This window comes from Pseudophryne corroboree, chromosome 2 (assembly GCF_028390025.1).
Source record: "Pseudophryne corroboree isolate aPseCor3 chromosome 2, aPseCor3.hap2, whole genome shotgun sequence".
Lineage (NCBI taxonomy): Eukaryota > Metazoa > Chordata > Amphibia > Anura > Myobatrachidae > Pseudophryne > Pseudophryne corroboree.
In genome coordinates this window covers 695,108,859-695,132,970 of record NC_086445.1, presented here as the reverse complement: position 1 = coordinate 695,132,970, position 24,112 = coordinate 695,108,859, and the positions used below count along the sequence as shown (strand labels likewise).

Below are 24,112 nucleotides of genomic sequence, written 5' to 3'. Positions count from 1 at the left end.
GTCAGTATTCTGACCGCCGGGATCCCGGCCAACGGGATTCCATCCCAAACCTTTGTTGTGCTCACCCAACCCCCTTCCCCATCCGCCGGCATTCTGCTGCCGGGATCCCGGGGTATGCTGGCCGCCGGTCTCCCAGCCCCAACCCGATATCCCTGCGGTTGAAACCCAGACAGTCAGAATGCAGTGGCATTCAGACTTTCAAAATCCTGATGGATCGCGATGAGTATAACCCTAGCCCACAACTCCCGCAGCCTATCAATAACCCTTCCCTCCAAACCCTAAAGTGTTGTATCCACAGCCCCTCCCCCCCCCTTCCCCCAGCCGAACCCTCCACCTAGAGCCAAACCCCAGTACTTACCGCCAGGATTCTGATGCGATGCTGCCGCCAGCATTCTGACAGCATCCCCTACCCTTTACGGCCATAGCAGGGTCTTTCTATATCTACAATGCTTTTTACCTACAAGGAACGCACACATGGCACATAGTAGATTTTTTTATTTCTAGTACTAGCAAAGTCAGTAACATAGACAAATCTAAGAGCAGATGAGACATGGAAAATAGACAAGTGCAAAAATAGAAATCCTCATTCCTGGATCACCCATTATGCTCTTTTCATCATCATCATTATCACCAAATTTATAAGTACAAACATTTTTTGCACATCAATGGTCCAAGGTCCTGTTTATGAGAAATGGAGGCTTATGCATGGCTTTATCGTCAGACATCTGGTATTAATCATTGCACAGAAAATATGGTGGCACACTGGCTTCTTTTACTTCCTACAGCATTGTCTGTTTCACTCCAGTATTGAATGTAAATGAAGCCATAATATATGACAATGGAATAAAAACAAACATCTTTACAAAAGGAGAGACATTTTGTCAGCTGGATAAGCATGTGGAGGCAGCAATTTTATGGGATGGGGCCAATGTTCATGAGAATGAAGCTTATACTTGGACTCAGCGATGCTGCCGAGGTATGAGACACTCTATACTTCATGCCTTAGCGGTTTTGTTAGTTCCTACTGAATGTTTAGTCTGCATCCTCATGAATACAGGTCCCATTCCACAAAAGTTCTGCTTCAATGTTAATGCAAAACATTATTATTTTATATATTTCTTAAAGATTTCTGAGCAACACAAAGTTAAAGGGAAATATTATTATTGAAGGTACTGTATATTATTGCCATTCAGACAGCAAACCAGCAGGATGATGTTACATAGTACATATTATGCCTGACCCCCAGAAGTCACTTGCATTGTTGTCATGTACATCTACTTACAAATTCCCATGGACATGAGATGATGTCCAATTGTGGTAGTAATATTAGGAGACAGCAGATCCTGGAAATGCATATTAGGCCTTTTGAGATACTGAAGGCCAAGACAGATATTTTAAATCTTATATTTTTGGGGGGATAAAACCTCTTTAATATTATTTCCCCCTCTAAGCTACAACGAAACGTTGATGTATACAAAGCATGCATGACTAAACCACATATAGTGCCAAAACCTGGAGGAACAAGTCTCAGTCTAGTATTTATAAAACAAATCACATTCAAGTTCCCCATCTTACCATCCATAAAATAAGCTACACGATCAGATGTAAATCCTCCATGAAGGACCAACTGGCAAAAATATGGGAGAAATAAAATTGCTCCTTATGCATCAAGAAAACATTTTTTTCTTATTAACACATCTGGAACAATGATCCGGCATTGTCCAGGTGTTCATGTAATAAAAGGTAATATTGCCTTTGCGCCATTGCCTGTTTGCACTTCTACAATGAACACAGCTACAAAGCAATGTTACACTTACTGCACAGGGTATCAGAGCTCTGACAGTTTATGTCTAAATGAAGCACAGATTGGTATTTCTCAGATATTGTGTGTACATACACAGCGTGCACAATGCAAACCAGATGATGAACAAACCTCAGGCACTACAGCAGGCAGTTCTTAGGTAGCAGTATTAGGAGAGCTCAGATTCGCTTACTTTACACTGTCTCATATACTCTGAGTTTTTTGCACTTTGTAGATAGTTTTAAAAGTTAATATGAAAAATGATGAGAGTATTTTGAAAAAGCCTAAAAATGTTTCATGTCTAGCACAAACGCCATAGATATTTGTGTAATCATTGTTTTCCTGTAGATGTACATTTCAAAATGTCAAGTTCTGTTATATTAACTACATTTTATTAATTACATAGGTCAGTTAGAAAAGAAATAAAATAATTAAAAAGACTCCACGGTTCTCTGTGAGGCATTTAGTGTATCTTATGTTCTAAGAAAGTCTGGAATGGATTTAACTAGTTCAGTCCATTAGTTGCAGATGGCTTGCCTCTTGGGCTATATTGGGTGGGTAGGGCTATAACTTTCATAACCTATATAACCAATACTTCCCATAATTATATACATACAATAAATATTCTATTTCATGAAGCAAAATATATATATATATAGCTATATATAGAGAAAGATATGTTTTGTACACTATGCAGAATGAATGTGTCAGGTTAAGGGGTATCCTGGCACACTATATACATAAAACATAGCTGAAGGTCTTTATGAAGGCCATCCTGAAGTGGGTTTTGATGTTGCAGAGTTATTGCTTGCTTTGGTTATAAGGACCTTCCAATAAAAAGCAGCACAAGCTCAGGCAGATGCTACAGGCATTTACCGTTTTAAAACGGCCACTGCAGAAAACCATGATGTCATCTGAATCGCACAAATCAGTCACTGGGTGAATCATTTTGGCTCTAAATTAATTGGCAAATTTACAATTTTAGTCTTCGAAGTGCCAGATATCATCATTACAGCAGCAGAAGAAGAAGAAGAAATGTTTGGTATTTCTGGATCTGGAACAACACGTCACATGTGGCAGTCTCTATCCTTGCATGAAGAGCCATATGCCAAATGGTGGCCAAATTGGAGGAAACAAGGGGTGCTGTCCACTGATGTCACAACCGGTGTCCTACATCTCTAGTTCCAGGCCCATCTCTTCGCTGTAGATGTGGTGTGGCGCTGATGAGAATAGGAGGCAGCAGAATGAGTTCCCGCTAAGTTCTATTCAATTTCACAGATGTGGCTGCCTGTGCTGTATGAAGACAATAAAAGAACGTTAGAAAGAAATTGAGGACCAAACAAATTAGAAAACACAGGTGAAGTAGGAATGCAAAGTCAAGGCAGAGTAGTGAGTAAAGAGAGAAGAAAGCCAGAAGGAGCCAAAGAAGAGATGATTGGACAAAAGGCAGTGGAACAGAGGGCAGAGGTACAAAATGCTGGAGATAATAATATTTCAGGAGTAGAGCTGGTAGATGTACATGGAAATCCCTTCTTTCCGTGACATGTATAACCTATGTATATACTGATATAGTAGTATGTGGGAAGGTTTACTTTATTATATGAATTCTTACAGACATGGGATGAAAGTTAGCAAAAAATAAAAAAGACAGTATTGCTCAACAATGTTTTGTTCCCATACACAGGGGACAGTTTAAGGGTATTGCAGAAAGCATGGTCATCCAGCTTCAAAGGACCAATTAATAGTAGTTCTGTATTACTTCAAAGTAGTTAAGAGGATCATAAGCCTGATAAGCTGATATACATTATCTAGATAAGGTTGTACTTGCTGCAGTTGCCGCTGTTAGTAACCTCTGCCGTCTATGTGACAGCTCTGCATTGCACCGATACCCTTAATTACCTGTATATTCCTGTGCTATATAAATGTACTGTACTATGACAGACATGTAGTTACAGATGGTGACAACACCACCTGTAGCTAGACAGAAATACCAGGCACCAACAGCTGCTTTATAATGTGTGTCTGATAATGTATCTGTCACACTTCCACAAGCAACACTTGTTACTCCGCTGTCTTAGGAATCAAGACTACCACCCCTTAGAGTGTAAGCTCCTTTGGGATGAGACATTTTATATTCAGTTTAATTTCACTGTACATAATATGTTTATATCATAATAATCCCCTGTATGTGAAGCACTGCATAATATGTTTGATGCATTAAACTGTATGTTAATAATAACAGTAATAACAGTAGCAAACTAAAAGCCAGACATATTCCCCTCAATGGCAGCGTATTACCCATCTTTGGCACTAATGGGATGATTTCATCTCCAGTTCTTTAAATGTACTTTAATATATGTAGTTGTAATTGGTAACATTTACATATGTACTAATTTATAGAATCATTTAACAAACATGGTAAAACTCTCCAGAAAAACATTATAAACAGCTTATTTACTTATATTCAACATTATGCGTTTTACTTCCCCACAAGCTTGTTTCCCCTATGGCAGATTACAGCTATGGCTTTGATGTATGGAGGGGAAGTAGCTTCTTACACTGTGGCTCAGACACACATGATGTTCGCCCCGTATTCCCCAGCGCTGTCACTGCTGCTGCTGCCCCCTAGAGCCGAGCGCTCAGGAGAAGGGAGGGTCTGAGGAGCTGGGGACGTGGGAGACGTAGGAGGGCTCGGGGTGGCACACAGAGCTGGAAACAGAAAATGAGATGATGAAGCGAGCATGAAGGGGTAAATGTGTGTATTTGTGTTAGGAAAAAGGAGAAATGAGAATTAGAATCTTATACTACTTCCCTACAAACACCACAAGAATGACAGGCCAACACTGCAGATAGTTTAAATACATGTTAAATGCATGTGCTGCCAGTCCTGGTCCTAAGCCTCATTAGCTTCACATACACAAACTTTGATCAAGTCAGCTGAATGCTTCAAAATTTGCTTGTACTTCTCAATTGTCTTTATGTTTTATTATTACTAATAGCTCAATAAGCAGTAAAAGAGGCCGGGCCACCTTGTGGCGAAACAGCTTATGTCGTAACAGGCCAGTACAGACTAAAGCAGCGGGAGTTCATGGCCAAAAAATATGGCACATCTATATGAAAATCATGTGATCTTCTTATAACCAATCACAGGAAACCCTCTCTGCAGATACAGGGGTCTATTTACTAAGCCTTGGATGGAAATAAAGTAGACAGAGATAATGTACCAGCCAACCAGCGCCTAACTGTCATGTTTAAAACACAGCCTGTGGCATGGCAGTTAGCAGCTGATTGGCTGGTACTTTATCTCCATCCAAGGCTTAGTAAATAGACCCCACAGTGTTCCTTGCCAATGGTGTCAAATGATGTAGCCAGCCATTTCAGCTAAGAGGTGATATCCTTTCATCTTGATCATTATTATAATGATTATTAATCAATATATTTAAAAATTATCCCTTTAAATAAATGATAAACCTGTAGCACTGAATCTGTAAAGGTTTATGTTAGTATTCACTTTCCAGATCAGTCTACTTCCCACTGCCCCTACCAATTCCATTTACCAATAGCTCTTATGAAGTAGGAGTAATTGGATCCATAATACACTTTTGTTCCTTAGCCAAAATGCAGTAAAATAATTGCAAACAATTATGTTTTCCTATTACATAGATATAACCTAAGCCATGTTAGCAATGTTATGAGCTATACACCAGTGTAAAGAGACAATCAAAGCTGAAGGTAAAGCAGCTGTTACCAGAGGGTCCACTCACATACTGACGGTTAATGAGACAATGTAGTCACAAAGGGAAAGCTAATTTGAAGTAAGATGCTCAGAAATATCTGCGGGTGAGGCCACCACACAATGCATCAGTGATGCAGAAATGAAAGACCATAGACTGTGTCACAGTCTGAAGATCTCTATACATACACAGAGTAGGTCTGATGCAGTACAGTATATAAATGTTAGCAAATCAAGTTGATTACTCATTTCTGGAATGCATAAAATAGTACCTTTGTGGGGCAAGATGCTGTAGTAGCTGTTTTGGAAAAGCAATCACTGTATAAATCAGGTATTTATTCAGAAGCCTGTATTTAAAGCTACTATAGATTGTTCTACAGAATTGTTTCTAAAGAACCGTTCTTGATAATGTAACTGGATGCAGCTAATCAAAGCTGGGAGAAGTGCTGCTATTTGTGGAGAGCTGACGCGTGTCTTACCAGACAGGAGACGGCCACGACGTGAAGCTTCAGCTGCCAACGTGCAGGACAGCTCAATGCGCTTCTCCTGCTCCTGTAGCTGTGATTCCGGATCTGGTGGCAGCTCCAGCTCAGAGTCACTCAGTGGAATAACATTCTGCAAACTTACGACAGGACAGAGGGCTATGACTTATAAGGTAAACACAAAAACATGTCCTGCATATCACAGTTACACATAATACTATGTCTAAACAGAAATATACTGCTCTATATAATTACAGATGATTATTACTTTTAGTAGTCAATTCCACTCCACACTTAAAGTTATTCACAATTGATGTTACTTATTTTTTCTTTAAATATCCTATAGTGACTATGAGCCTGATTCAGAGATACACTAATGCCACTGCAGCTGCGAATGCGTATGCAGCAGCTGTGCCAAAATAGGCAAATGTCGCACCAGCCGGGATCTGTATTGAGATGCTCACCAGCAGCTTCACAGACATAAGTGATTGTGTGCAAAGATGCAGCATTGGACGCAATTCAGACGATTATTGAAGTTCTCAGTAACCCTATGGCACTCAAAATGGCAGCCAAAAAATAGACGCCGGAGACATTGTGTCTGTGTACGAGATAATAATCGTAGTCTGCAATACGCCCTCAAAACACCTGCGTTTGAGCTGTCACTCCCCATTACCCCCCACAAACACTCCCTGACTGTCAATCACACTGCGGCGGTTATGGATCAATGGGTCGACATGGATTAGGTCGACAGTCAATAATTCGACCACTATTGGTCGACATTGACATAGTCGACACATACAAAGGTCGACATGATATTTTAAAAGACAAATTGGTGTTGTTTTTTTGCCTAACATGACCAGGAACCCCAATTAGTGCAACACATCCCCTTGCAAAGCTCGGCACAGGTTACTATTCCCAATTGTAGTCCACATGGATGGTAAAGTATGAAAAAGTAAAAAATCTAAAAAATGTCGTGTCGATCTGTCCCATGTTGACAGTTTTAAAATGTTAAACTTTTACCGGTGTTGACAATGTCAACAGTGGTTGACCTATTGACTGTCAACCTAATCCATGTCGACCTACCATCCTGATACCCACTGTGGCATATCCTCACTGAGAGTGCCGATGGTGATGCAGCTGAACGCATGCGCAGTGTGACTCATATGTATGAGCAGACCACTGATAATTGTTCAGCTGTGAAAATTAGGATTTTAGTTACCTACCAGTAAATCCTTTTCTCGTAGTCCGTAGAGGATACTGGGGTGCACCTCAGTACCATGGGGTATAGATGGGTCCACTTGAGCCTTGGGCACTTTAAGAAATCAATAGTGTGCACTTGCTCCTCCCTCTATGCCCCTCCTACCAGACTCAGTCTAGAAACTGTGCCCGAGGAGACGGACATATCTTGAGAGAAGGATTCAGAAAGGATAGTGGTGAGATTCGAACGAGCACACACAAGCAAAAAAAGAAAACCATGTTAACCCAACATGAACAGGAACAGCAACAGCTGAACCAACAACAATACTTAACCAAGTAACCATGCAGGAAACACGAAGCACTGGGCGGGCACCCAGTATCCTCTACGGCAGGCATGTCCAAACTGCGGCCCTCCAGCTGTTGTGAAACTACATATCCCAGCATGCCCTAACACAGTTTTGTTGTCAGAGAATGCTAAAGCTGTGTCAGGGCATGCTGGGATGTGTAGTTTCTCAACAGCTGGAGGGCCGCAGTTTGGACATGCCTGCTCTACGGACTACGAGAAAATGATTTACCAGTAGGTAACTAAAATCCTATTTTCTCTTACGTCCTAGAGGATACTGGGATCCACATTAGTACCATGGGATGTTCCAAAGCTCCCAAACCGGGTGGGAGAGTGCTGAGGTTCCTGCAGAACTGACTGACCAAACTGAAGTTTCTCAGAGGCCAAAGTATCGAACTTGTGGAACTTAGCAAACGTGTTCGAACCCAACCAAGTAGCTGCTCAGCAGAGCTGTAAGGCCGAGACACCCTGGGCAGCCTCCCAGGAAGAACCCACTGACCGAGTAGAGTGGGCATGAACAGATTTAGGAACCGGCAAACCTGCCGTAGAGTAAGCATGCTGGATACTAAGCGTGATCCAGCGAGCAATAGACTGCTTTGAAGCAGGACACCCAATTTTCCTGGGATCATAAAGCACAAACAGCGAGTCAGATTTTCTGTGACGAGCTGTCCGTTTGACACAGATTTTCAAAGCCCTCACAACATCCAGGGACTTTGAAGTAGAAGAGGTAAGCACCGGAACCACAATAGGCTGGTTGATATGAAACGCAGACACCATCTTTGGAAGAAACTGCTCTATCTTCATGAAAAATCAAATAGGGGCTCTTGTGAGACAAGGCCCCCAATTCCGAAACACACCTCGCCGAAGCCAAGGCCAATAGTGTAACGGTCTTCCATGTAAGAAACTCTACATCTACCTCCTGTAAAGGATCAAACCAATCTGATTGCATAAACTGCAACACCACGTTAAGATCCCAAGGTGCCGTGGGAGGCACAAAGGGCGGATGGATGTAAGAACTCCTTTCAAGAACGTCTGAACCTCAGGAAGGGAAGCCAACTGTTTCTGGAAGAAAATGGATAAGGCCGAAATCTGGACTTTTACTGATCCAAGGCATAGGCCCACATCCACACCAGACTGCAGAAAAAGCAAAAAACGACCCAGCTGAAATTCCACCGCAGGAAATTTCCTGTTTTCACACCAAAAGACGTATTTTCTCCAAATACGGTGGTAATGTTTAGACGTCACCCCTTTTCTGGCTTGGATCAAGATAGGAATTACCCTGTCCGGAATCCCTTTCCAGGCTAGAAGTTGATGCTCAACCTCCATGCCACCAAACGTAGCTGCGGTAAGTCTTGATAGACAAATGGCCCCTGTTGCAGAAGATCCTCCCGAAGAGGTAGAGGCCACGGATCCTCCAGAAGCATTTCCAGTAGATCTGCGTACCAAGCCCTTCTTGGCCAATCTGGAGCAATGAGAATTGCTTGAACCCTTTCCCTTTTTATTATTTTGAGAATTCTTGGGATCAATGGATGTGGAGGAAAGACATACACAATCTGATAGACCCACGGAGTCACCAGAGCATCCACCACCACTGCCTGTGGGTCTCTTGACCTGGAGCAATTACTGCTGGAGCTTCTTGTTGAGACGAGAGGCCATCATGTCGATTTGTGGAGTCCCCCACCGATGAGTCAAGCACCCGAACACCTCCAGGTGAAGGCCCCACTCCCCTGGGTGGAGGTCATGTCTGCTGAGGAAGTCTGCTTCCCAGTTGTCCACGCCCGGAATGAAGATCGCGGACTGCGCCACCGCGTGTCTCTCTGCCCAGAGGAGAATCCTTGTCACCTCTGACATGGCTGCTCTGCTCTTCGTTCCGCCCTGTCAGTTTATGGACGTCACCGCCGTCACATTGTCCGACTGAACCTGGATGGCTTGATTGTGAAGAAGATGAGATGCCTGCAGAAGGGCGTTGTATATGGCCCTTAGTTCCAGAACGTTGATTGGAAGAATGGTTTCCTGACTTGACCACTTTCCTTGGAAATGTTCCCCTTGGGTGACTGCTCCCCACCCCCTGAGGCTTGCATCCGTGGTTAGCAGAATCCAATTTTGAATCCCGAACCTTCGGCCCTCCGTCAGGTGAGAAGTCTGTAGCCACCACAGAAGGAAAATCCTGGCTTTTGGCGATAGATGTATCCTCTGGTGCATGTGTGGATGTGATCCGGACCATTTGTCCAGCAGATCCAGTTGGAAGGGCCTTGCGTGAAACCTTCCGTACTGCAGCGCCTCCTCAGAGGCGACCATCTTCCCCAGGAGGCGAATGCACAGATGCACCGAAATCCGGGTCAGCGTTAGGACATCCCTTACCATTGACTGAATCACCAATGCCCTTTCCAGAGGAAGGAATACCTTCTGTACCTCCGTATCCATGATCAGCCCCAGGAATGGAAGCCTCCGTATTGGTTCCAGGTGAGATTTTGGCAGGTTCAGAATCCACCCGTGATCCTGGAATAGACGTGTGGAGAGGGCAATGCTGTGTAACAACCTCTCCCTGGACGGTGCTTTTATCAGTAGATCATCCAGGTACAGTATTATATTCACTTCTTGCTTGCAGAGGAGAAACATCATCTCCGCCATTACTTTGGTAAACACCCTTGGTGCCGTGGAGAGCCCAAAGGGTAGGGCCTGAAACTGGTAGTGACAGTCCTGCAACGCAAACCTTACATAAGCCTGATGAGACGGCCAAATCGGCATATGAAGGTACGCATCCTTGATATCCAGAGACACTAGGAATTCACCCTCCTCCAGACCTGAGATCACCACTCTCAGCGACTCCATCTTGAATTTGAACACCCATAAATACGGGTTCAGTGACTTGAAGTTTAAAATGGGCCTCACCGAACCGTCCGGTTTCAGTACCACAAACAGGTTGGAATAGAAACCTTGGTTTTGTAGTTGAAGTGGAACTGGAACAATGACCTGAGTCTGTACTAGTTTTTGAACTGCTGCTTGTAAGGCTATACTTGCTTTCGGTGAAGCTGGCAAGCCTGATTTGAAGAATCTGTGAGGTGGGAGTTCCTGAAACTCCAGTCTGTAGCCTTGGACGATAAGATCTTTCACCCATGGATCCAGGCATGATGTGGTCCATACGTGACTGAAATATCGTAATCGGGCTCCCATCTGCCTGTTGACCAGGCAGTGCGGTCCACCATCATGCTATAGGTTTTGTGGAAGCAGACCCTGAGGTCTGATACTGTGAACCTGTATTTGCAGGATTTTCTGGGCTTACCTCTATTGCCTTTGAAGGCAGTAGAAGAACTTTTGGACTTACCTTTAAACTTCGCTGTCCGAAAGGACTGCAAAGTTGGTGCACAATAGGATTTTCTCGCCGGGGGTGCTGCGGAAGGAAGGTATGTAGACTTACCCGCTGTAGCCTTGGATAGTCACGTATCCAGTTCATCTCCAAACAGGGCTTCACCTGTGAAAGGTAGGCTTTCCACGCCTTTCCTGGAATCCGCATCCGCAGTCCACTGGCGTAGCCACAAGCCCCTGCGTGCTGAGCAGTCCAATCTCCTTTATGGCCTCCACCATAAAGTTAGCAGAATCCTGTATATGCTGTAGGAGTAAAATAATCTTCTCCCTGGACAAGGAATCTAACCCGTCAATTAGATTACCAGACCATTTTGCAATGGCCCTAGTGATCCATGCACAAGCTATAGTGGGTCTTTGGACCACTCCCGCCGCTGTGTACAGAGATTTGAGAGTGGTCTCAATCTTGCGGTCTGCAGCATCTTTCAATGAAGCTGCCCCAGGAACAAGTAAAACTATCTCAGGTGACAGCCTGGAAACCGATGCATCAACTATCGGTGGGTTTTCCAATTTTTTTCTATCGTCCTGAGTAAATGGGAAGTATGCAACTAACCGTTTTGGAATCTGAAACTTCCTGTCAGGGTCAACCCAAGTTGCTTCAAAGAGGGAATTTAATTCCTTAGAAGCAGGGAAAGCAGCAGAGGATTTCTTTTTCACATTAAAAAAGGATTCCTCCTCGTCCTCTGACACTTTGTCAGGAATGTGCAAGACCTCTCTTATAGCTTCAATCAGGGTCTGTATTCCCTGTGCTAAAGCTGCACCCCCCCCCCCCCCCCCTCACTAAGTCCACCTACCCCTCCTCTGGGTCTGATACATCATCATCGATATCAGCCTGCATGATTTGGACTAGAGTATGCTTCTGTGGACAAATAGCAGGGGTCTGAGATGCTGGGACAACCACTGAATCTCTATTCATCAGGTCATCTACAGATTGCCTTAAATATTGCGTCTCCTTTTCATTTTGGGACAATTTGTTTGAAATATTTGAAATCATCCCCTTTAATGAATCTAACCAAACAGGTTCAGATCCACTAGCCTGAGAATGTGTACTATCCTGAGTACATGGCAGTGATTCCCCAGATTGAGAAAAGCACTCTGCTGTGCATGATACACACTCCTTTGACATGATAAATGTAAAAGAACACACACACACACACACACACACACACACACACACAGTGAGGAATAGGTTAAAAGCACAGTTAACCCACAAAGAGCCCTTCTAGGGAGACACAGAGTATCGGAGCCAGCTACACAGTGCCCCTACAGCTAAAGTATAGACTTAGCTGGGTCGCAAACTAAGTACCCTTAATAGGGCTTAGTACACCGAATTATTGCTCCTCCCACCTTTGCTATGTCCTTTTGGTACCGCTGAGGTGCTCTGGAATCCGTGTGGAGGAGCTGCGCTTTCCTGTCAGGCTGTCTGTGTCAGCTGCAGAAGGGAAATGGCGCTGGTGAGCCGCTGGATCCGCTCATAGTGAAGGCCCCACCCCCGTAATGGCGTGCGGTCTTCCCGCTTTTTATACTGGCTGAGGTGCATAATAAGGGTTACAGTGGGTTAAAACCCCTGTAATATGTGCCAGTTGTGGGTAATATTAGTGGCTCCAGCTGCCCCTCACAGCGGTCACACAGTGCATCTGAAGCCTGGAGCGCAGCGTGCATGCAGCGCTGCGCTCCTACCCTTATGGCGCCATTACAGCTGGTGACCCGCTAACCGGGACGCCGGCCACCTACTCACCACTCTTCAGTCTTCTGGCTCTGTTAGGGGTGGCGGCGTGCTGCGGGTCTGTACGCTTGGTGTGGTGGGGTAGGACCCTCAGGAGCTCAGTGTCCTGTCAGCGGGGAATGGGACTATTAACCCTAGGGAGGTTGGGCCGTTTCCCCCCCTATGTCCCACGAAGCAGGCAGTCTGGTGCCAGCCAGACCTGCCTGAAAACAATAAAATAGAAAATAAATGCAGAAAACTCTTCAGGAGCTTCCCAAGCGTGACAGGCTCCTCCGGGCACATTTTCTAAACTGAGTCTGGTAGGAGGGGCATAGAGGGAGGAGACAGTGCACACTATTGATTTCTTAAAGTGCCCAAGGCTCCTAGTAGACCTGTCTATACCCCATGGTACTAATGTGGACCCCAGTATCCTCTAGGACGTAAGAGAAAGACCGTTTCTGGCTTTTGTAATATATTAGTAAAAAAAAAAAACCGCATTGCATAGTGACACTTGATGGGACTTGGATTTTCTGCAATCCCACACCAGGGCAGTTCTAACCTTTACTTAGTGCATCATTACCTCTATAGTCCTGTTATTAAAATAAAATATTGTTAGGGTGTTCTGGAATGTAAAATGACAGGAGAATTTTAAGCCATAGTACTTGCACTGTTTTTTTTCAAATATATTTGAAACCATACATCCTACAGTCAACTATTTTACCACTGCTGCATACTGAATTGCAATATTACATATTCTGCATATGCAATATCGTTAATACGGCAATACATACTTCATATTATATGTATCCGGATGATCAGTCAATAAGTCAACACCATATGGTCGTCATGCATTAAGTCAACTTGTAGAAGGGGTCAACAGATAAAAAAAAATAGGATTTTGGTACTCACCGGTAAATCCTTTTCTCCTAGTCCGTAGAGGATGCTGGGGACTCCAAAAGGACCATGGGGTATAGACGGGATCCGCAGGAGCTTGGGCACACTTAAAAGACTTAATCTGGGTGTGAACTGGCTCCTCCCTCTATGCCCCTCCTCCAGACCTCAGTTATAGGAACTGCGCCCAGGAGAGACGGACATTTCGAGGAAAAGATTTTTGTTTAAACTAAGGGCTACAAACATACCAGCCCACACCACAAACATACCGTACAACCGGAGTAACTTTAAACCAGATAACAGTATGAATTAACACCAGCAACAAGCTGAAACAAGAAATACACAACCCGTGTATAAATTAATTTAACCAGCAAGAAAACACTGCAAGTAATAGTCCGCACTGGGACGGGCGCCCAGCATCCTCTACGGACTAGGAGAAAAGGATTTACCGGTAAGTACCAAAATCCTATTTTCTCTTACGTCCTAGAGGATTCTGGGGACTCCAAAAGGACCATGGGGATTATACCAAAGCTCCAGAACGGGCGGGACAGTGCGGACGACTCTGCAGCACCGACTGAGGAAACGCAAGGTCCTCATCGGCCAGGGTATCAAACTTATAGAACTTAGCAAAAGTGTTTGAACCCGACCAAGTAGCTGCTCGGCAAAGCTGTAACGCCGAGACGCCTCGGGCAGACGCCCAAGATGAGCCCACTTTCCTGGTAGAATGGGCTTTTACTGACTTCGGCACCGGTAGTCCGGCCGAAGAATGAGCCTGCTGAATCATACTACAAATCCAGCGTGCAATAGACTGTTTTGAAGCAGGATGACCAATTTTGTTGGAAGCATACAAGACAAACAGCGCCTCAGTTTTCCTAGCAACAGCTGTCCTAGTGACGTAGATCTTCAACGCTCTTACAACATCCAGAGATTTTGGAATCGCCACAGCTTCCGTAGCCACCGGGACCACAATAGGTTGGTTAATGTGAAATGAAGAAACCACCTTTGGCAGAAATTGTTGACGAGTCCTCAATTCCTCCCTATCCGAATGAAAAATCAAGTATGGGCTCTTATGAGATAAGGCCGCCAACTCTGACACCCGCCTAGCAGACGCCAGTGCCAATAGCATAACTACCTTCCAAGTGAGAAATTTCAACTCAACCTTATGCAAAGGTTCAAACCAGGAAGACATGAGAAACCGTAAGACTACATCAAGGTCCCATGGAGCTACAGGAGGCACAAACGGAGGGTTGATATGCATTACTCCTTTCACAAAAGTCTGAACCTCTGGGAGGACAGCTAACTCTTTTTGAAAGAAAATAGACAAAGCCGAAATCTGCACTTTGATGGAACCCAATTTCAGGCCTGCATCTACTCCCGCCTGTAAAAAGTGGAGAAAGCGACCCAAGTGAAAATCTTCCGCAGGAGCCATTTTAGACTCACACCAAATACGGTGATAATGCTTCGCCGTAACCTCCTACCTAGCCTTAATGAGAGTTGGAATGACCTCCGTGGGAATACCCTTACGAGCTAAGATCTGGCGCTCAACCTCCATGCCGTCAAACGCAGCCGCGGTAAGTCTGGAAACACGCATGGACCCTGCAACAACAGGTCCTCTCTTAGAGGAAGCGGCCAAGGATCTTCCACCAGTAATTCCTGAAGATCCGGGTACCAGGCCCTTCTTGGCCAATCTGGAACGACAAGAATCGCCTGAACCCTTGCTCGTCGAATGATCCCCAGTACCTTTGGAATGAGAGGAAGTGGAGGGAACACATACACCGACTGGAAAACCCACGGAGACACCAGGGCGTCCACTGCACTGGCTTGGGGGTCCCTTGACCTGGAACAATACCTCGGGAGCTTCTTGTTGAGACGAGACGCCATCATGTCGATCAACGGAATTCCCCAACGTTTTGTCACCTCTGCAAATACCTCTTGGTGAAGAGCCCACTCTCCCGGATGGAGATGGTGTCTGCTGAGGAAATCTGCTTCCCAGTTGTCCACTCCCGGTAGGAAGACTGCTGACAGGGCGCTCACGTGTTGTTCCGCCCAGCGAAGGATTCCTGTGGCCTCCGCCATTGCCGCTCTGCTCCTTGTTCTGCCTTGACGGTTTATATGCGCCACCGCTGTGATGTTGTCTGACTGTACCAGGACAGGTCGACCCTGAAGAAGGCTTCTTGCTTGCAGCAGGCCGGTGTAAATGGCTCTTAACTCGAGAACATTTATGTGGAGACAGGCTTACATTTCCCCTGGAAGTTTCTTCCTTGGGTGACTGCGCCCCAGCCCGGAGACTTGCATCTGTTGTTAGAAACACCCAATCCTGGATACCGAACCGGCGTCCCCCTAGGAGGTGATGATCTTGTAGCCACCACAGGAGAGAAATTCTGGCTCTGGGAGATCGACTTATCTTCCGGTGCATGTGCAGGTGAGACCCGGACCATTTGCTCAGCAAGTCCCACTGAAACACCCGGGCATGAAACCTGCCAAATGGAATGGCTTCGTACGCCACAGCCATCTTCCCCAGAACCCGAATACAGTGATGGATAGACACACTCGTCGGCCTCAGAAGTTCCCTGACCATCGCCTGCAGTTCCAGAGCCTTTTCTTCTGGAAGAAATACTTTCTGTAAATCCGTGTCCAGAATCATGCCCAGAAAAGGCAGCCGAGTGGTGGGAATCAACTGAGATTTTGGCAAATTGAGTACCCAACCGTGCTGTCGTAGAACCGACAGTGACAAATCTACACTTCTCAGCAACCGTTCCTTGGACCTCGCCTTTATCAGGAGACCGTCCAAGTACGGGATAATTGTAACCCGTTGTTTGCGAAGGAGAACCATCATTTCCGCCATGACTTTGGTGAAAATCCTCGGAGCCGTGGAGAGCCCAAACGGCAACGTCTGAAATTGGTAATGAGAATCCTGTATCGCAAACCTGAGGAAGGCCTGATGCGAAGGATATATCGGGACATGTAAGTAGGCATCCTTTATGTCGACTGACACCATAAAGTCCCCCCCATTCCAGGCTGGCAATTACCGTTCGAAGGGATTCCATCTTGAACTTGAAAACTTTCAAGTATGGATTAAGGGATTTTAGATTCAGAATTGGTTTGACCGAACCGTCCGGTTTCGGCACAACAAAGAGGCTCGAGTAGAACCCCTCCCCCCGCTGGGACGAGGGAACGGGAACAATGACCCTCTGTAGACACAATTTTTGAATCGCTGCCAGCACCACCTCCCTGTCCAGAAGAGCTACTGGTAATGCCGAAATGAAGAACCGGTGAGGGGGTATCTCCTGAAACTCCTGTTTGTATCCCTGAGACACAATCTCTAGGACCCAAGGATCCAGGTATGATTGAATCCAGACCTGACTGAATATTCGTAGACGGCCCCCCACCGGTCCGGACTCCCCCAGGGAAGCCCCAGCGTCATGCGGTGGACTTGGTAGCAGCAGGGGAGGACTTTTGGTCCTGGGCGCCTGAGCCTGCAGGAGGTTTCCTTCCCCTTCCTCTACCTTTTGAAGCGAGGAAGGACGAACCTTTTCCACGCCTATATTTATTGTGACGAAAGGACTGCATTTGCTGATGTGGTGCCTTTTTCTATTGTGTGGGAACATAAGGAAGAAAAGAGGACTTACCCGCAGTCGCGGTCGAGACCAGGTCAGCCAAGCCGTCCCCAAACAAGACAGTACCTTTGAAGGGTAACGCTTCCATAGCCCTCTTGGAGTCGGCATCAGCGTTCCATTGATGGATACACAACGCCCTCCTGGCTGATATCGACATGGCATTGGTTCTTGAACCCAAGAGACAGACGTCCCTCGCCGCATCCTTCAGGTAATCTGCAGCGTCCTTGATATAACCGAGAGTCAAAAGGACATTATCTTTATCAAGGGTATCCATATCATTAGCTAAATTCTCAGCCCATATAGCAATAGCACTACTCACCCATACCGACGCCACAGCAGGTCTGAGCAATGCACCCGAATTAGCGAAAATGGACTTCAAAGACGTCTCCAGCTTGCGATCCGCCAGATCCTTGAGAGCTGCAGTGTCAGGGAACAGAAGCGCCACTTTCTTAGACAAACGAGATAGAGCTTTGTCAACATTTGGAGACGCCTCCCATTTTTCCCTGTCATCAGAGGGGAAAGGATACGCCATGTAAATTCTCTTGGGAATCTGCCACCTCTTATCCGGCGACTCCCAAGCCTTTTCACAAAGAGTATTCATTTCATGAGAGGGGGGAAACTTCACCTCAGGTTTTCTTCCCTTGAACAAGCAAATCCTTGTTTCCTGTACCGCAGGTTCATCAGAAATGTGTAAAACATCTTTTATAGCCACAATCATGTACTGAATACTCTTAACTAACCGTGGATGTAAAGCAGCCTCAGTGAAATCGACATCGGAATCAGAGTCCGTGTCGGTATCAGTATCTACCACCTGAGTAAATGGCCACTTTTGTGACCCGGATGGGGTCTGAACCTGAGACAAAGCCTCTTCCATGGACTTTTTCCACACCTGCGTCTGTGACTCAGACTTATCTAACCTCTTTGATAAAGAAGCAACATTCGAATTTATAGTATTGAGCAATGCGAGTAAATCAGGTGTCGGCTGCGTCGACAGTCCCAAATCTAGCCCCGCATCCGCTCCCCCAATAACCTCCTCTGGTGAATAACATTCAGCCTCAGACATGCCGACACGTAGTACCGACACACAACAACACACAGAACGTCCCAGCTAGGTGACAGGCCCACAATGAAGCACAGATAGAGGACACAGAGGGAGTATGCCAGCTCACACCCCAGCGCCCATATATCCCAAGAAAAGATATATGTACCCAGCGCTGCTTTGTAATGATAATAAGCACCACACTGCGGCCCCCCCCCTTCTGAATATCTCCCCGTTACTTGTCTGAGGAATGTGGAGGTCCCGGCAGCGTCTCCCTTCAGCCGCGTGTTGAAGGTGAAGATGGCGCCTGTGAGCCGCGGGACGAAGCTCCGCCCCCTTCCCGGCGCGCTTCGGCCCGCCAAATTTAAAAATGAAAAATGCCGGCGGGGGTTTCTGGAAGCGGTGCCGAGGCACCGAAAAGCTCTCTGCCAGCCCCAAAACTCCAGTAACATGCTGCCCAGGGCGAAACCCCCCCCCCCTCCCCCCCAGCGCCCTGCACCCAGTAAATACCTTTGGTGATGTGTGTGGGAGCATGGAGCACAGCGTTACCGCTGTGCTGTACCTTCCGTTACTGAAGTCTACTGCCATCCTGAAGTCTTCTGATCTTCTCATACTCACCCGACTTCTTTCTTCTGGCTTCTGTGAGGGGGTGACGGCGCGACTCCGGGAACAAGCAGCTAGGCGCACCAAGTGATCGAACCCTCTGGAGCTAATGGTGTCCAGTAGCCGAGAAGCAGAGCCCTTAACTAAGAAGAAGTAGGTCTGCTCCTCTCCCCTCACTCCCACGCTGCAGGGAGCCTGTAGCCAGCAGGTCTTCCTGAAAATAAAAAACCTAACATAAAGTCTTTTCTAGAGAAACTCAGGAGAGCTCCCCTAGTGTGCATCCAGTCACTCCTGGGCACAAAGTCTAACTGAGGTCTGGAGGAGGGGCATAGAGGGAGGAGCCAGTTCACACCCAGATTAAGTCTTTTAAGTGTGCCCAAGCTCCTGCGGATCCCGACTATACCCCATGGTCCTTTTGGAGTCTCCAGCATCCTCTAGGACATAAGAGAAAGGTAGATAGTGCAAAAGGTTGACAGTTACAAAAGGCTGATATGACAATGGTCGACACACAAATGGTCAGCACATTTTTTTTTTTAGTTTTCACATGTTCTCCCAACATTTTCTTGATTTACTATTGGGAATACTAACCTGTAGCAAGGGAAGTGAGCAACCTTGCCTGAAGTGTGGCGAACAAAGCGAGTCCACCAGGGTACACATTTGCAGTGATGGTGGTCACATAACATGAAATATACAAGATTTAACCCAAAAAACTTGTGTCGACATTTATGTGTTGGCCATTGTCATGTTTACATTTTGTTTGTACCTGTCGACCTAATGCATATTTACCATTTGGTGTCAACCTATTGACTGTCAACCATAACTGTCGATCCGTTAATCCACACACATATTATATAATAAAGATATTAGATTTCACTACAAACGTCCAACCTTGATTTGGCAATAAGTGTTTTTATCCGCTCCACCTTCCTCTGTTTCTCCTGTAACTCCTCTGGGCTGAGAGGGCTCTCGGGTTCCATATCAATGTACCGCTCTGGAATGAGCACCTTGTCTGGGGTGGAAAGCTGAGACATAGAGACGGACATACAGAGAGTGATACATACAGTGCAAATGATGCAACCTGTGCAACACATATAAAGTGTGAGTCATGCAGTGTCTCTGTGATGCACACCGTAGCTACACATGCAATGGCAGACACACTGTGATACAGAGTGACTGAGATACAAGTAGTGTGTGCTACATACAATGAGTATGATACAGTGTACGAGATACAATATAACAATCAGGGACTGGCACCTTGTCTGGGGTGTTGAGCTGAAACAGAGTTGAATAGTTATATTGGTAAAAGAGGAAGGTTATAAGAAATAAAAGGAGTAAGACAAGAAAGAGAAAAGTAAAGGAGAGATAGTGACCGAGGTAAAAGGGACAAAAGACAAGAAGGGGTAGGAGTTATACAGTAGGAGAATTAGAGGATGGTGAGTGAGTTTAGTACGTGTTTGTGTTTCAGGTATTTACCTCTCTGTTAATGTCTACACTGAAGGCCTGTGGCTCCAGCTCCATCTTTCGCAGCCTGGCAATTTCATCCCGAGGGGACTCGTATGTCCTTTGGGTCTCCTGGGAACGTATAGCAGCTTCCAGGTCTGAGATGTCCACCTCATGAATGCTGCGATGCCTCCGCACCTGTAACCAATGAAGGGTGTGTAGTGAGCAACACATGCAAATGAACCCTAAATGATATGAGCATGTAGAGCAATACTTTTGTGCAGTGCTCCATTCTATGGTCTATATGTTGGCTGTTTCTGAAGCTAGAACGATATAAGTAAGTTCAAAAGGGGTCAATGTGACGCACCACTCTGTATGTGCCTGCTGGTTTTGTAGTGCTGGATTCTGTTTGCTGACCGGATGGGAGCTGAAGGCTCCGCCTCTTTTCTTTCATTGACCCACTCTGATGCCGTTTCATGCGATCAATCTGCTCCTCTACACTCATTTTAGACTTCACCTCGCTGGGGAACAGTGCGCTCTTTGGCCGTTCCTGTCAACATAAAAATGTTGTTGTGTTCAACTGACTATAATATGAACCATAACATCATTACAATAATTCATTGCTATGTAAGTACAGTATGTCTACCTATCTAGTGCAATCTGAGTCACTTGAATGCTGTTGATTGGGATTTCTATGCATTTGTGTAAGTAGCCAATAGACAAAGTCTAGGAACTAATTTATTTACCTTAAATAGGGGAAGTGAAAATACAAGATGGTGTAGGTTTAGTGCGTTTACTCGAACACATCAAAGAACATGGAAACAAATGCATGAAACAAATCAGTGGAAAGGACAAAAGATTGGTAGACAAAGGAAGTCACAAAGTTTGATCTCACCCTTGAGATTTGCCCATTTGGTGCACGACTGCCCCCTCTTCTAACCACCAATGGTTTTGTTACTGGTCCTTCGTCATTCGGTGACTTAGTCCTTGGAGGGACAATTCCAACTTGCAAGAGAATAAAAATTTAAAAAAAATAAGTTCCTGTCCGATTATCCGCCCCTACTGGACAAGAATTCACAATTTAATTAAGTTAGTCACTGGTGTTCAGATGCCAGATACAGCACTCTACTCCATAATTCTGAGACCTATTCCTCATATCCCTTCGATAACCCAAAAACAAATTAATCATATTTTAGGAGCTGCTAAATCCTATATAGACGCCCAATGGAAATTGCCTACATCTCCCTCACTAACAGCTACAATCAATGCAACGGGGTGTGCATCATAGGGTCGACAGTAACTAGGTCAACAGTCATTAGGTCGACCACTATTGGTCGACAGTGACTAGGTCGACACCTGAAATTGGTCGATATGGAAAAAGGTCGACGTGAGTTTTTTTACGTTCTTTTGGTGTGGTTTTCTTCATAAAGTGACGGGGAACCCCAATTAGTGCACAGTATCCCCTCGCATGGCTCGCCATGCTTCGGGCAAGGTGCCTCGCTCCACTACCGATGCACTCGGCACAGGTTACTGTTCCCAATTGTAGTCCACGTGGATCATAGGGGGTAATTCCAAGTTGATCTTAGCAGGACATTTTTTAGCAATTGGGCAAAACCATGTGCACTGCAGGGGGGACAGATATAACATGTGCAGAGAGAGTTAGATTTGGGTGGGGTGTGTTCAATCTGCAATCTAATTTGCAGTGTAAAAATAAAGCAGCCAGTATTTACCCTTAACAGAAACAAAATAACCCACTCAAATCTAACTCTCTCTGCAAATGTTATATCTGCCTCCCCTGCAGTGCACATGGTTTTGCCCAACTGCTAAAAAATTTCCTGCTGCGATCAAATTACCCCCATAAAGTATGAAAAAGTTAAAAAAAATGTGAAACACTCATGTCGACCTTTTTATGTGTCACCCTTTGCCATGTCGACCTAGTGACCATGGTCTATATAAACATTAGAATACATTACCTCTATACTGCACGAAACACCTTCCACTTTCATTAAAACGTTGTCACCATGGACAAATCACTTTCAGACCGAAACTATTTTAAATACTTTAGAAATGCTTTATATTATAATTATATTGTTGAGATGTGAGAGACGTACATCCATCCTCTTATTACTTCACCCTTTCCTCTATTCCTCTTTCCCCCTTTCTCACGCTTATCCCCTTCTTACTCACGGTACTCTTCATAGTCCATTATCATTTAGATGATTGAAGCATGATACCATCATCATTTTCACTATGCTTGTTTGTCTTCTATATCAATGCAGTTTAATTTAACAGGTTGAACCAGTCTGCACATCTCATATGTTTGAAGACCGTACAGAATATCTACATGTTTCTAACTCCACATGTTTTCTTTATAATTGTTGTTTTATGTGCTATTGATATATTTTACATGAAAAAATCAATAAACAATAAAAAAATAAAATCAAAAAAATAAATAAGAACAATAAATATGATGAAAAAGCAACACATTGGCCCTCATTCCGAGTTGTTCGCTCGCTAGCTGCTTTTAGCAGCATTGCAAACGCTAGGCTGCCGCCCTCTGGGAGTGTATCTTAGTTTAGCAGAATAGCGAACGAAAGATTAGCAGAACTGCTACTAAATAATTTGCTGCAGTTTCTGAGTAGCTCCAGACCTACTCCTAGACTGCGATCACCTCATTCCGTTTAGTTCCTGGTTCTACGTCACAAACACGCCCTGCGTTCGGCCAGCCACTCCCCCGTTTCTCCAGCCACTCCTGTGTTTTTACACTCCCTGAAAATGGCCAGTTTCCACCCAGAAACACCCACTTCCTGGCAATCACACTACGATCACTCGAGCGTTGAAAAAACTTTGTTCGATCTTGTGTAAATCTACAAAGTTTTGTGTGAAAGTACTTAGCGCATGCGCGCTGCGTACCATGCGCATGCGTATTTTTGCCGTTTTTTCACATGATCGCTGCACTGTGAAAATCGGCAACGAGCGAACAACTCGGAATGACCACCATTGTTCAATCCCAAGTAACTAAGCATGACATGCACTCATCAGTACCTTTGTTGATGGCCTGTAGCTGTAACTGCTGTTGTTTCTCTGCCTCTTGATCTGCTCGTGTGTGAATGGAACTGACACCTTCACTGGGCAGAGATGTTGAAAGATGGGGAGATTCTCTCTTATATGGTTCAAGGTTTAGCTTCAACTGCACAGAAAAATAAAAAGGTACGAGTGAGGAAAATGCGATAAGAAAAATAGAGGAGAAAAAAATGAGGAAGAGAGTAGGGTTAAGCAAGACAATGATATAATACTATAAATACATACAAAAAGACCAATCATTAAAGAGGAAGAAAAGGAGGTGAACATATTACTATACACCAGCACATCAACATATTTTCATAACACATTACACACTACAAGGTGGGAACATATATAATTATTTGGCTTTTGAACTTTAATTTTCATTGAAAGTCCAGTAAAGCACTTGGATGGGGGTATTTAGCAAAGCATGGAAAGAGTGAAGATATATAAAGCACTAACCAATCAGCTTCTAGCTCTCATGTTGCAGACCATGTTTGAAAAATTACAGGAGCTGATTGGCGAGTGCTTTATTTCCCTCAGTTTTATCTCTGTACATGCTTTGATAAATACACCCCTTGGACATAATTTATATGCACAGCTAATATTATTTCTTCCTAAAGGAGTCCTAAGTCTATATATTTGTTAGAGGGACATGCTTTAACATACAAACAAATATAAATCTCTAACAGGTAATATATGATTTCCCTGATTTGGTAACTATGTACTTACATTGAGTCATAACTCATTTTTGGTTGAAAGGGTCTAATTAAGCTATTAAGACATGCACCCTATTTCCCCACCATTGTTTGTTCACCAACCATTCCATCTAGTT

General features: G+C 44.8%; 1 protein-coding gene across 15 annotated transcripts in view; it reads right to left on the bottom strand.

The window, feature by feature from the left end:
• Positions 1-480: 480 nt before the first annotated feature.
• Positions 481-24,112, bottom strand: part of PLEKHA6 (pleckstrin homology domain containing A6) — a 296,849-nt gene continuing 273,217 nt past the window's right edge. For 12 of the 15 annotated variants that reach the window (XM_063955254.1, XM_063955247.1, XM_063955245.1 and 9 more), the window contains 9 exons: positions 23,260-23,404; positions 21,110-21,219; positions 20,582-20,764; positions 20,248-20,412; positions 20,029-20,046; positions 19,663-19,796; positions 6,014-6,156; positions 4,360-4,510; positions 481-3,094 (listed from right to left, as the gene is read on the bottom strand). In XM_063955254.1, the coding sequence (XP_063811324.1) occupies positions 4,368-4,510; positions 6,014-6,156; positions 19,663-19,796; positions 20,029-20,046; positions 20,248-20,412; positions 20,582-20,764; positions 21,110-21,219; positions 23,260-23,404 (1,041 nt within the window). In that variant the 3' untranslated portion in view covers positions 481-3,094; positions 4,360-4,367. The remainder of the gene's footprint in view (positions 3,095-4,359; positions 4,511-6,013; positions 6,157-19,662; positions 19,797-20,028; positions 20,047-20,247; positions 20,413-20,581; positions 20,765-21,109; positions 21,220-23,259; positions 23,405-24,112) is intronic. The other 3 variants (XM_063955243.1, XM_063955256.1, XM_063955251.1) reach the window with 1 other exon arrangement.